At 39.3% G+C, this 12,453-nt stretch overlaps 1 protein-coding gene across 1 annotated transcript in view; it reads left to right on the top strand.

Moving 5' to 3' along the window:
* Nucleotides 1-11,150, top strand: part of LOC118231428 (BTB/POZ domain-containing protein KCTD8-like) — a 28,134-nt gene extending 16,984 nt beyond the window's left edge. Inside the window, exon 2 of the mRNA XM_035425226.1 lies at nucleotides 9,369-11,150. Coding sequence (XP_035281117.1) covers nucleotides 9,369-9,886 — 518 coding nt within the window. The 3' untranslated portion in view covers nucleotides 9,887-11,150. The remainder of the gene's footprint in view (nucleotides 1-9,368) is intronic.
* The last annotated feature ends 1,303 nt before the right edge of the window (nucleotides 11,151-12,453 follow it).

Genomic DNA, 12,453 nt, shown 5'->3' with positions numbered 1-12,453 from the left:
AGGGGTCATTTATTGTCTTGAACAAACCGTTTAAGAAATAAATGCGCAAGTAGAAAGCTGGGTAGGTATTGCACCACACGCAAAACCCCACTCACAAATTAGATTGGCTTAACTTTTCTCAGTCTGTTTTGGTTCGATTGAACATCCTGTATTCAGTAGAGGAGAGTATAAGCTTTCCAACTGTGTATCATATGTTTCAGTAAAACCTTTTCTAAAAGATTTTTAGAAGGAACTGTTGCTTTGTGCAGTAAACCATAACATTAAATGGTAATATACTAGCACGCATTGTGGTGTAATTGTTTTTTCCTTCAGTTTATGTAAGATTTTACTAAATTTTCCAACTCATCAGCTTGGCTAAAGCAAATTCTCTGGGAAGTGGGTCAGAACAGAAGAAGGAAGTATGAAATCTCGTCAGGATACATATGTATATACATACGCATTACTGCTTGTCCATCCATCCATCCATCCATTATCTTTACCCATGTATTCCTGGCCATCACTCACACATGCATACCTTGGGGCAATTTACACCCTCCAATTAACCTAACTTGCATGACTTTGGAATGTGGGAGGGCACCAGAGTGCTGTAGGCAACAGTGCTACCCACTGAACCACCATGCCACCCTATTACATATTTCTGCTATTGTCTCATAAGAGACAACAGTTTGCCACTTGTATAGGGGCATTGTTAATATACCCTGTGCAGTGTCAGCGTAGTGTAGTGGCTCATAGTGGCCTGCTTTGTTAGAATTTACACCGCTCACAATAAAATTTGATTGTCTTTTAAGAGGTTTGTGATATTCTCTAATGCAGGGATTTATCATTCTGTGGTGCAGTCATATGTTATGTTTGATGCTCTGATTTATTGATTTTAAACCGGAAAATCACCAACATGTTTTATGATGGTCAAATGTTATTTTATTGTAATCCTATTGTACATAATGGGGGGTAGTATGTTCTTGGGCTATACTTCTCACAGGGCATGGGACATACTAATGTGCTGATATGTAGTACAGTAGATGAACGTAAAATTTCCCTTAGAGTATTTATCCATGATTTCAAACTGAAGGAGAACTTCATTTGTACATTTTCACCAAGATAATCTCATTTGTGGCACTTTATTTCTACCTACAGGATGAATATCCATCCATCCATCCATCCATTCTAAACCGCTTAGTCTAGGTCAGGGTAGCGGTGGCGAATATAATCTAATCTAAATTAGTATTGTAAATGGTAGACATGCCTTGCTTCACTTAAGCCATTTAAGTCACTGTGATGCTCACATCTGGCGTTTTAAAGCCTTTAATAGAACATCGCCTGGGCGAGTATTGCTCAGATTTGGTATCTGCACAAGGGGGTTAATAACAGATGAATTATGGATATTTATGGAGTTTATTTGAAGACAGAGACACCCAGAACAAGGAATTATGGTACATAGAAAGAAAATAGGAGCTACCAATCTTGTTTGCACATAAAATATCTCTTGTGAGTGAATAAGTTTTCAGAGGTGGCTTTGTGCTGTGTATTTCTTTAATTCATTGAGTTAATTTTCTATTTAATTAAATTAAGAAACCAGAGAGGACTTTGTATCACACCACCTCTGGCTGCACTGTTTGTGCGCAACACAGTGAACTAAAGCCTGTGTTTACTAATGGGCTTCTATCCACTTGCTGCCACAGAATGAGCAGCCCACGTGTAATGTATATCAAAGAACAAGGGCTATGGCACATCAAAGGTCTGCTTTCTTCTTTTGCTGTAGCCACCCCCCCCCCCCACCCTCCCTTTCTCCCACATCCCCCTCTCTGGTGGGTGGAAATGGGTTACGTATTGCCTATCAAAAAGAACACATTTGTAATATGAAGGTGGTTTCTGTTAATATTTTTCCACTGCATTTGGTTTGGCTGTTACCTTCAAATTTCATTCATGCATTGATGTTCAAATCTATTAAAATACTATTAAAATGTGCATGCAATTTACTGGCAAATAAGGGGGGTCCTTGAAAATATGTGAGTTGTACATTTTGAGGAGCTTTTTTCTAAATCGATAAAGAATAATTTCATGAACATGTAATCACATTAACTATTCTGATGTGTCAGGGTTGTTGGCCTCTTTTTCATTTCTATAAATTTTCAGTGAATGTTAAGTCTCCTTCCCTCACTTTCAATGGCCATTTGCCTTTTTGTTTGATTGTTTCCACTGTATGTATAATTTTTTAAGATTAATTTAAGTTCATCCTGCTGGACATAAAGCTTTATTCTTTCTGGACTGATATCTGTTTGTGTGTAGTGTGTTAACCTTCCTGTTTGCATTTCCGCTCACACTGGGTGGTTAATGCCAGTCAGCCTCATGGACGTGTGCATTTCATGCAGTACACCTGACATAAACTTCTTCTGCATGCAACATTACAGTATTTGTTTTTAGTTGACCAAAATGTTGGTTCATGCAGGATATCGAGGATCTGTATATATGTTTTGTGCTATTTTGAAAAGCAACCTCTAGAGGCCTGTATCTCATATATTATTCACACGCACACAATCCACAAACTTTGATTTTTACTGAATTTTACTAGCAGCTGTATTCCAATGACTGGCCATCTCTGGCAAAGACCGTACATCTCAAAATGACTCAAACTCAAGCTAACCTAACTCAACCAAAATGCCCAACTCGATAAATCAACCCAACAGTAAGGGTGGCATGTGTATTGTCTGCCTTTAGGAAAGAAAGTTGTGTTGGCTCTGTCAAAATGAAGCAACCCTGACTTTAGAAAGATCTATTGATAGACAAGGCTACTTCTGTTTAATTTTTAAAATGTATTTACTTTCATAGTACATCATTTTTCATATTATATTCAGTGCACTGTGGAAATGTTTATATAAAGAGATTTGTGAATAAAGTTGTGACCAAATTCTGGGTATAAATGGAGTTGTGGGTTATGAAGAAAGCCATTATTCTACTTTCTCAAAGAATGCCAACTGACTTAATCCAGAGGAATGCCATCAGCAAATGTGAAAATCTGTAATTAAAAAGCACAAAGAATATGTCATATGCGTGGGAAATAGATCTAAGCCAAATTTAAAATAATGTACAGCCAGCCAGTGCATATCCGATCCTGTAGTTTATTTAAAGCAAGAACAAAAAATATATAATCCATATTTATTATAGCACCTTTAGAATAACTCTCTGTGACCATGGCTTCTAAGCTGTGGGGTTGTAAGCCTTGATGAGACAAATCAATTATAGATTTGAAGATTTCATTAGCCAGAGCCATGAAGACTTATGGATGGTATATTTACACAAATGTTTCCCACGCCATATTTAAAGCATATCAAGTGAGGCATTAAATATTTTGAACAGCTGTGTTTTCCCAGCTCGCAATCCCCTTTGGATGTGCTTGGACTATTCTTGTTAAAGCTCAATTCTATAATAATATTCATACACACTTAAGCTCTCTATGAAATTGATATTACATATCTTTGGGTTGTAATATTTAAATGGAGACTGGGAATAAACAGCACTGGGGAAAATACAATCAATTGCTTATGCTACAAATCAATAGTCACATCAACAGAATTAACAATTGATGTAATATTGATGTGATACCAGCAGACTAACTCAATATGTCCATACTCATACAAACACGCTCATAAAAAACACACAGTAACATTGATTTTTTTGGGATTGTGAGTGTCTGGCAGCAGTTGTAGCTGTGAATATTGGCAAGAGACATAACTTCTGTTCATCCAGGTTTATTTACAAATGAAGTGTAGGCAATCTCTAGAAAACCAGTGCAGAATATATGCAAGATAAATTTGGACAAACACTACATGCTCATCTACAAAACAAACAAAAGAAACTAGTAAAGCCCTGTAGGCTATGCCGTGGAGGCCCTAGTTTGCCAAATACAGTGCAGTGAAAAAGCATTTTCCCCCTTCCTGATTTCCTCTATTATTGCATATTTGTCACAGCCAAAATGTCATATTAGACAGGAACATGCCTAAACACAAAACACATTTTTAAAATGATTTATTCAAAAGTTATCAATCACCTATGTGAAAACATAATTGTCCCCTTAAACTTAATAACTCGTTGCACCACCTTTAGCAGAAATGTCTGCAACCAAATGCAGAGCATACTTCCTTTAATTTGATATCAGTCTTTCACATTGCTGTGGAGGAATTTAGTCTACTTTACTTTGCAGAACTGCTTTAATTCAGACAAATTGTTAGGTTTTTGATCATGAACTGCTGGTATCATGTCCTGCCGGATCATCTCTGTTGGGTTCAAGTCAGGACTTTGTTTAGGCCACTCCAAAATGTTTTTTTTTCTTTTCAGCCATTCAGATGTGGACTTGGTTTTGTGTTTTGGATCATGTTCTTGCTGCATAACCCAGTCATGCTTCAGCTTCAGTTCACAGAGAGCTGACTGGACATTCTCCTTAAGAAAGGTTTGGTGCAGAATTCATGGTTCCTTCAATAATGGCAATTCGCCCAGGTCCCGAGGTAGAAAAGCATCCCCACACCATCATATGACGACCACAAGTATGACTGTTGGTACTACGATGCTCTTACTGTGAAATGATGCACTTGCTTTGTGCCAGATGTAATGGAACCTGTGTCATCCCGTCCAAAAAGTTCTACTTTTATATGCATATACTATGTATGCATATACATACAGTTAAATATAGTATCTAATAAAAAACATGTTTTCAATGTACAAAAATGCCAAGTTACTCACACATACACAACATACGCTGTCTATAACTCATTCATTCAGACTGCCAAAATCCAGGCCTGCCATATCAAAATGACGCCAAGTTACGGTACTACAAACAATATAGGCTATCTTGCCTCACCGAAATTAAATAAGATGTATTCCAAAGCAATGCTACCCAATATTTCCTCAATTCTTTCAAGCCACTTGGCTCTGTGTGTATAAGCATGCAGTACATGAGCAGGCCAAACATATGTGTGGATGGCTTTCTCACAGTCAGGATTGATTGAATAAGCGTCTATATGTCCAATTTGTATTGGTATGTATGTATTTCGCTGCCCAGCCTTTCTGTTGCGTGAATGATTGTATGGTTCTTGGTATAAATGTCTGTTCGTAAATGCGAATGTAACATGCAGTGAGGGAAATGTCCCCATGGGGATAAAGAAGTTCTCTATGTATGTATGTACAATACGTATTTTACATGCAGTATTTATTGTACATAGCAAATATAGAATCACTTGTACATTAACTCAAATTCAGTTCAGAAGCAAGTATAAACATATGTTTTCTGGAGAAATATGCTTCCTGTAGTTACTCACAAGCAGTTTTCTACACAAATTTCAATGTGTTCCATGAGGCAATTCGAAATATTTGACACTTTGATCTGACACAAAGTTTGCATGACATTGTAAAATGGTAAGATTACAAAACACAGGGCCAAGTGACTTGTGCCATTTATTTTGCAGGCTAATCGTATTTTTTCTTACTTCTAAGAACTCTTATTGGTTATACAACAAATGCATTAAAACTAAACCTGCATTAATGTCAGGCATAGTAATTTCACAGGCAAATTTCTTTTTAACTGGGTACAGTTAAAAAGCATGCAGAACTCTATGTTACTGAAGTGTTATTTCTGTTTTATTAATATCACTGTTTTATTTATGTCACCCAACATTGATCTTGAATTGAGTCAAGACACTTCACTCCACTGGTGTCCAGTGACTACATTGCCCATCAACTCAATGTGCAGGGGAAACGGTTAATTGGAATGAATAGAGAATGTTCCAGTGTCTAGTTCTTTGATTTTGTCCTTGCTGTCTAGTAACTCTCTCTCTAGCAGGCACACACATTAAATGCTCGATCAGAGTATTTCCGTAAATCACCTCCTCTGCAACTATTTAAGACACACTAAAAGGCATAGGCAATTAAATTTATTGGCCTGTCAGTATTGTTCCACCATTACGTTGAAAGCTAAAGCTGAGATTAAATGTTTCTTCCAGGTTTCTAAGGCTCTGCAGCCTGCAATGCAGCAATGCAGCAGTGTTTTGCGTGTTTTCAAGCCACAGAATTTCAAATGCTGGTCATGCTTCCTCGCAAGTGATTTCAGTCTGATTGACAGGCTTCTAATTGCATCCGCTTGGAACTGCTGTACGTTCTTCTGTGTTCGATCACACCCAGGTGACTCTGAAAGAGTCAGGTGTTGCTCCCTTTTATTAATCCCCTACCACTCAGAAACAAAGATGTAGCCTACAACGAGTTTAATTCAAGAGAGATGGTTAAATTGTGTCAAGTGTAGTTTTACATTTACTGCCCTCATGGTAACAATGCATATTTCATCAAGCCAGGCGATGTCACAGGAGAGTGCTAGTGCCCCCTAGCCCTGGGGATGAGTATGACTGTGCAATCAGTCAAGCATTCAGAGGGAGGGTAGAGAAAATCAAAATTAAGTAGCAGTTCAAATAAAATCACCCAGCTCCATGTCTTTTTTTAAAAATATTTTTTTAAATAATTCTCTTCTATATTTAAAATTTAATAAAAATAGAATCATGTTTAAAGAACATTTTAACCATTTATTTGTATTGACCACTCAAATAAATAAACAAATATTGAGACTTGCTGGTCCTTGGTATTGACTGATTCTAAATTTATTTAGCATTATTTTTTACAAGAAATCTCTTCCTGAGAGCTTTCATACAGCACTCTGTTTGAAATATCTTCAAATGACAGATTAAAACTACATTTGTCACAAGACACCAGGTGAGACTTCTGATGAGAAATGGTCCTGTTGGGTTTTATTATTAAATCCCCACTTTGTTATTTCCTCACAGTCAGGACCAGTTCTAACTGACTGGTTTGCCTCAATGTCTAATTAATATGTTTTCTTTCGATCCTAAACTAAACAAATGTTGCGTTTGCTTCATATTGTAAAGGCACCTTTAAGCTGGCGTGAACCAAAACGATTCAGAATATCATTACTCCACAGAATAAAATCGATTCCTGCATGTCTGAGCTGAATCTTACAATGAACACAAAGGCAAACGTAAGCTCTGTATGCATGTTCATATGGATTTTCTTTAAGTCTGAAAGCTGATTTCTTTGAGTTCATTCAGGTACAAAATAGAAGCTGTTATCAGAATGGTCTCTTTGCGGGTTTTTTAGGTGAAAAAAGCTTTCCTTTATCCATTTTTCTTTTGGCACTGCTCATTGTTTGTAACAGTTGAAGGTATTGCGCCTGAGAACGGCACGTCTTTGTGTTCTGGTCTCTCGCCAACAATAATTGGCACCAACAGCGAACAACTGCTACGCAGTAAAAGAGCTCCGGGGCTTGAAGTTATTTTGCATTCTCTTCTTGCCTCCCTGCCTTCCCTTGGGTTTTGCGAGATGCACAAAAAGGTTATAAGCACCACATGTTGCCTTCCATGACTGTGAGATGTTCGGGTGACTTAATGGAAGGAACAGTTCAGTCTCATTTTGACATCACACTTGCATCCGGCTACATTAATGCATTTGTATTTTATGTATGGGAGCTGTTTGAATCCTTATGGGCCTTTGACATATTTTCTGATAGCTATGGGGCATTCAAGGCTTATAAATTCTACAACAGGCATTTATGAAGTTTGTTGGGCATAAGCTTCCTTGTTTATCAGGTGTGCCTGTAACCAGATTCTTTCTTCTTTTTGAGAGAAACACTTTAATGAGTTTCTTAGCAAATATGTTGTATTATAAATTCTGTCTGCCATCAATCCTGAAGTGGTGGGAGAACTAAAAAAATAAATAAAAGTTTGGTTATGATATTTTCTAAATGGTTTTGTCTCGATCCCCAGGGGATGGCTGAAATTATGACATTTGGTCTTTGTGGGCAGGGCAAAACACATGTTATTTTAAATAATACAATAGCTTCAATAGCAGTATCGAGGATGTGAGGGCAATTTACTACATAAGTACTTGAAGCACCAAACTGTAGTTACAGTATATAGATAAATATCCATTCTCTCATCATGTTCAGCCAGCAAGCCACATTATTGGAAGAAAATATGAGTACATTTAAAAGAAAAACAGAAAATTTTGTCTAACATTATATACCAAATTTAAATAAGTGACTGATTTATCATGACTCTTCCAACTGAATGAAAATTTAGCCTCTTTGGAACACTTTTAGTTTCCCCATGTTGCTTTGCAAACTCACATATCAAAGTGCTGAATGTCATACCTCTTTTATAGCTGACGCACACTGCTTATTGGTATTCAACTTAATATGACTCACCTGTGTAGTTGCCTTTGTAATTGTGATTTAGTTACGTCAAAGCTAAAGCTCTTTATCCGAACCCCTGTATCTCTGGGAATAAATTAGGCAGTCCTGGACAAGCTTGAATGAAATGTGTACCAAATAGAAATGGGATTGGATAACCAATGACTAACTGAACTAAATGTAAGAATATGTGTCTTGACTGACAATATGACACAACAACTCTACATTATAAGAGTGCATTAACTAGGTATCACAGGATACAAGGGGGGAGGGGGTGCATGTGGTCTCTTGTAAAATTCATATTTATTTCTTTTTTTTGCTCCCTGTGTCACAGTTCCAGGTGCGGCCACTGGCAAGGTAATGACTGCATGAGATGGTGTACTATAGACCAAGAGATCCTGAAATGGCTGCTTGGTTATTTTATTATCCTTTCTGGGGTAACAACACAGAAGAAACAAATCACACAAACAGCCAAACAGCATTGCAAAAAATAAATCAAAGCTGAAACGAAATAGAGTATACATAAAAACAAAGACCGAAATATATTACCAGTCAACTGCAGATGTGAGTATCTGTAGTTGGTACTATTCTTTTTCTCCTTATAGAACAGAAATGATACATCCATCTATCCATTATCTATATCCACTTATCCTTAGCACGGTTGCAGGGGGTGCTGGAGCCTATCCTAGCATGTATTGGGCGAGAGGCAGGAATAGACCCTGGACAGGCTGCCAGTCTATCACAGGGTACACACACTATTCACTCACACACTCGTACCTATGGGCAATTTAGGGTCTCCAAATAACATGTTTTTGGACTGTGGGAAGAAACCGGAGTACCCGGAGGAAACCCACACAGGCACAAGGAGAACATGCAAACTCCACACAGAAAGGCCTAGGCCAGATTTCAACCCAGGACCTTCTTGCTGTGCTACCCACTGCACCACCGAGATACACGCATGACACAAGTAAATGACAGAGATAATCAAAACTTATTAACGTATAATACACTGTCAGAAACAATACAATTGTATCCTGTCACACATAACTGACAAGAGGTCTGTTTCCTTTGAGAGTTGGACCCCTGTGGCTGACGCATGTCTGACCCTGGACCTGTCATCTCTTCCCAGGGCCACCGGTGAGGACAGTGTCCCCCAAGCAGGACTGCGAGGACTGCAAGCCAGAGAAGCTTCCAGACAAGGGCAGCGAGAGCGGAACCTCGCTGAACGAGCTCTCCACCTCCAGCTCTGAGACCCACTCTGAGCTCACCTCGCCCCAAGACGGCCCTGAGCCAGCGCTGGGGGGGACGGGCGGGGAGTGCGGGGGCTGTTCCCCAGCGCCGCGAGGGGCCCTGCAGCCTGTCTCCCGCCAGCCAAGCACGCTCACGTTGGGCCGGCCCTCCAAGAAGGGCTCGGTGCAGTGGATGCAGCTTCCGGACAAGCGGCGCAACAGCGAGCTCTTCCAGTCGCTGATGGGCGGAAGCCCCCGCGAGGGGGGTCTCAGCAGGAGGAAGACCACGGAGAAGCTGAGCACCGAGGAGGAGATGAAGCAGTGCATCCAGGACTTTCACAAGATCAAAATCCCCCTTGAATTCCCCCAGCGTAAGCGGCAGTGGCAGTCTGAGCTGCTCCAGAAATACGGTCTGTGAGGCCGCTCCATATTTTCCCTCTAGTTCTCTTGTTTTTGGCTGGAGGAAGCAGACGTCCAGACGGTACTGTTTCTCATGTCCCTCATTGAGAGAGCAGCTCCCTGTAGCACAAGCAGTACCCTTAATTACCTCTAGATGGCAACTGGGCAGTAAATCAGCCTCACCTCCTGAACATTGCCCGGTCTATTAATCTTTTTTTAATATACTATAGGCTCATTCACCTATAGCAATGCTACTCCTACATCCTATTCTGCGACCAGCTGTTTCAAGCACAACCTAACTCCACCATTGGATTCTCCAGCCAGTCAGAATAAGATTTTCCTTCATTAATATTGTGAGTTGTTCAGGCGTTCTGTCTCAAACAGCTCATACCATACAATGGTGAGGTGCCCAAGCCGTAAGAAGTATTCAACTTCACTGGGCCAGAGTGATAAATCACAATAATAGTGTGCTAGCGTGAATGAAGCAAATATCAGTGAGAGAGGAAAAAATCTGGATTGACAAATAAAGACATTTATCTGGGGCAGAAGGCATGGAAGGTCAAAGGCATTAATGATCCCATTAAATGTATATTACTGCCTTTCCTCTAGTGAGTATATGCTTCAGTGGTTAACATGAGCATTCCAGTCACATTCCAGGTTTTGTTTATTCGGGTTACATATCTAGACTGTGATGATTGTACAATTTGGTCCTAATTATCATGTTTTGAGGTTTTATCCATGCTTTTTATCATTTGTTAGGTGCTGTGATCAATTTGTGATGCCAGTTGTTGAGAATGTGTCATCAGTATACAGCTGTAGAAGTGTTTGGAAAATTGTGTAATTCATCCGAATTGCCCTTTTATATTAAACAAGGAGAAGCAACACAAAGTGCCAGATTCATTCCTATGCATCTGAACTAGGGATGCAAATGTCATGCAATTCTTTTAATTGTTTGTCAGCGCTCATTAACGATTAACTGATAAGCTTAAAATCTACTATATAGCCTCCAAAAAGAATGGCTCACAACAGGGGCGATTCCGGGATTTTTTAAATAAGGTGGCACAGGGGAGACCAAGAACCAGTCAGGGGGTTGCCCATGGGAAATCAGAAAATTATATCAGAAATAAATACAGCGTTGAAAATTGGCTTAGAAAACATTGGGCACGATTTTCAGGCTCTTGTGCAGTGCCCTGTGCCCTAATACAGGTGGTGTTACATGAAAAGTGGCGCTACACAAGAGCCTGAAAATCGTTTTTGAATTGAATAACTGTTTTAACAGTACTCTAGCCCACTAGCATTGGGGGGGGGGCACCAGGGGGGGGCAATCATATTTAGGGGGGGGGGGGGGGTGCCACCCTGTGCCACCCCTCTAGACACGCCCCTGGCTCACAATAGGCATACCTATTAATGAATTGTATATATCAAAGAGATTTTATTAAGACTTGCTCAAACAGTCATTACAAAAGATTTGCATTGTGTATTAAGGCCATAACGGCGAGAAATAAACATTTAAAAACACAGATTCACGGACTGAGAAATCTGTGCAGGAGAGGAGCCTCTGACATTTTTATTAAAGGCTGGCTGAACTGCCACTGCGATGGTGACTAAAGATATTGCTTATTAAAGGTCCTAGGAAACTGAAATCTGTTACTCCTTTGCTGATGTGTTGTTTTAGCACTTTTTCGCATTCACTAAAGGCTCAAAAATATTTTAAAATGATTCTAAAAGAAAACGTATGAAAGCCTGGGCTAAAATTGGCTTGAACACCAGGTTTTCCTTGGTTGGGGTTAACTGCGTGTTAGTTATGTAATATAAATGCTAACCCCAGTGAAATCCTTACTGCATGTAATATGTAAATGATGCTCTTGTCACTGTTTTATTTTAAGCAAGGCAAGCTGAAAATGGTTAAGCATTGCCCTTTCTCTGGATGTAGAGAAAGCAATACACTTTTTCCTTTTCACAGAGACACACAAGAAATGGGTTTTATTTCTGGAGCCCATAGGCACGACAATATTGCAACAACTCTTACAGTTAGCCTAGTATTTGCAGTGCCCGGAACTGGCAGAGCAGGTGCATGGATCGGCAAGTAGGCCTACCATTTGCTAGCGATAACTGAATAGCTTTCAAGCTTAGACACAGGGAATCTGTGTTTCTTTATTGGGTGTAATGTCCGATTCATACTGCAGTAGAGTCTAATGTCAGTGTACAGTAGCTTAGTTTTACAACATTACGACACATTGGATGATCTTCAGGTTTAACTATACGGTATACTATGGTAAAGTCTAGTTAATGTTGCTTTTTTCATTTTGCCTGGTACTGTAATAGATCAATCTGCGCTATCTGGCTCTAATCTGGCAACGAGAAATGTCTCAAAAGAATATGAATGATAATGAGCACTGGATAAACATTCATCCTGTCCTGGACAGCTCACAATAATCTAATAGTGTTTATCACAATTTAATGAGGATAACTGAGTTATAAGAACTTAAAAATAAATATTAAGAAGACAATCAATTGTGACTTCTGGGGAACATAATCACAATTTGAATCAAGTTTCCTAGACCTTTAAAGCTGCTTATTAATGCT

The sequence above is a fragment of the Anguilla anguilla genome, chromosome 7 (assembly GCF_013347855.1).
Source record: "Anguilla anguilla isolate fAngAng1 chromosome 7, fAngAng1.pri, whole genome shotgun sequence".
In the NCBI taxonomy this organism is placed as follows: domain Eukaryota; kingdom Metazoa; phylum Chordata; class Actinopteri; order Anguilliformes; family Anguillidae; genus Anguilla; species Anguilla anguilla.
The sequence above is the reverse complement of the archived record's forward strand: the minus strand, read 5'-3'. Positions and strand labels throughout refer to the sequence as shown.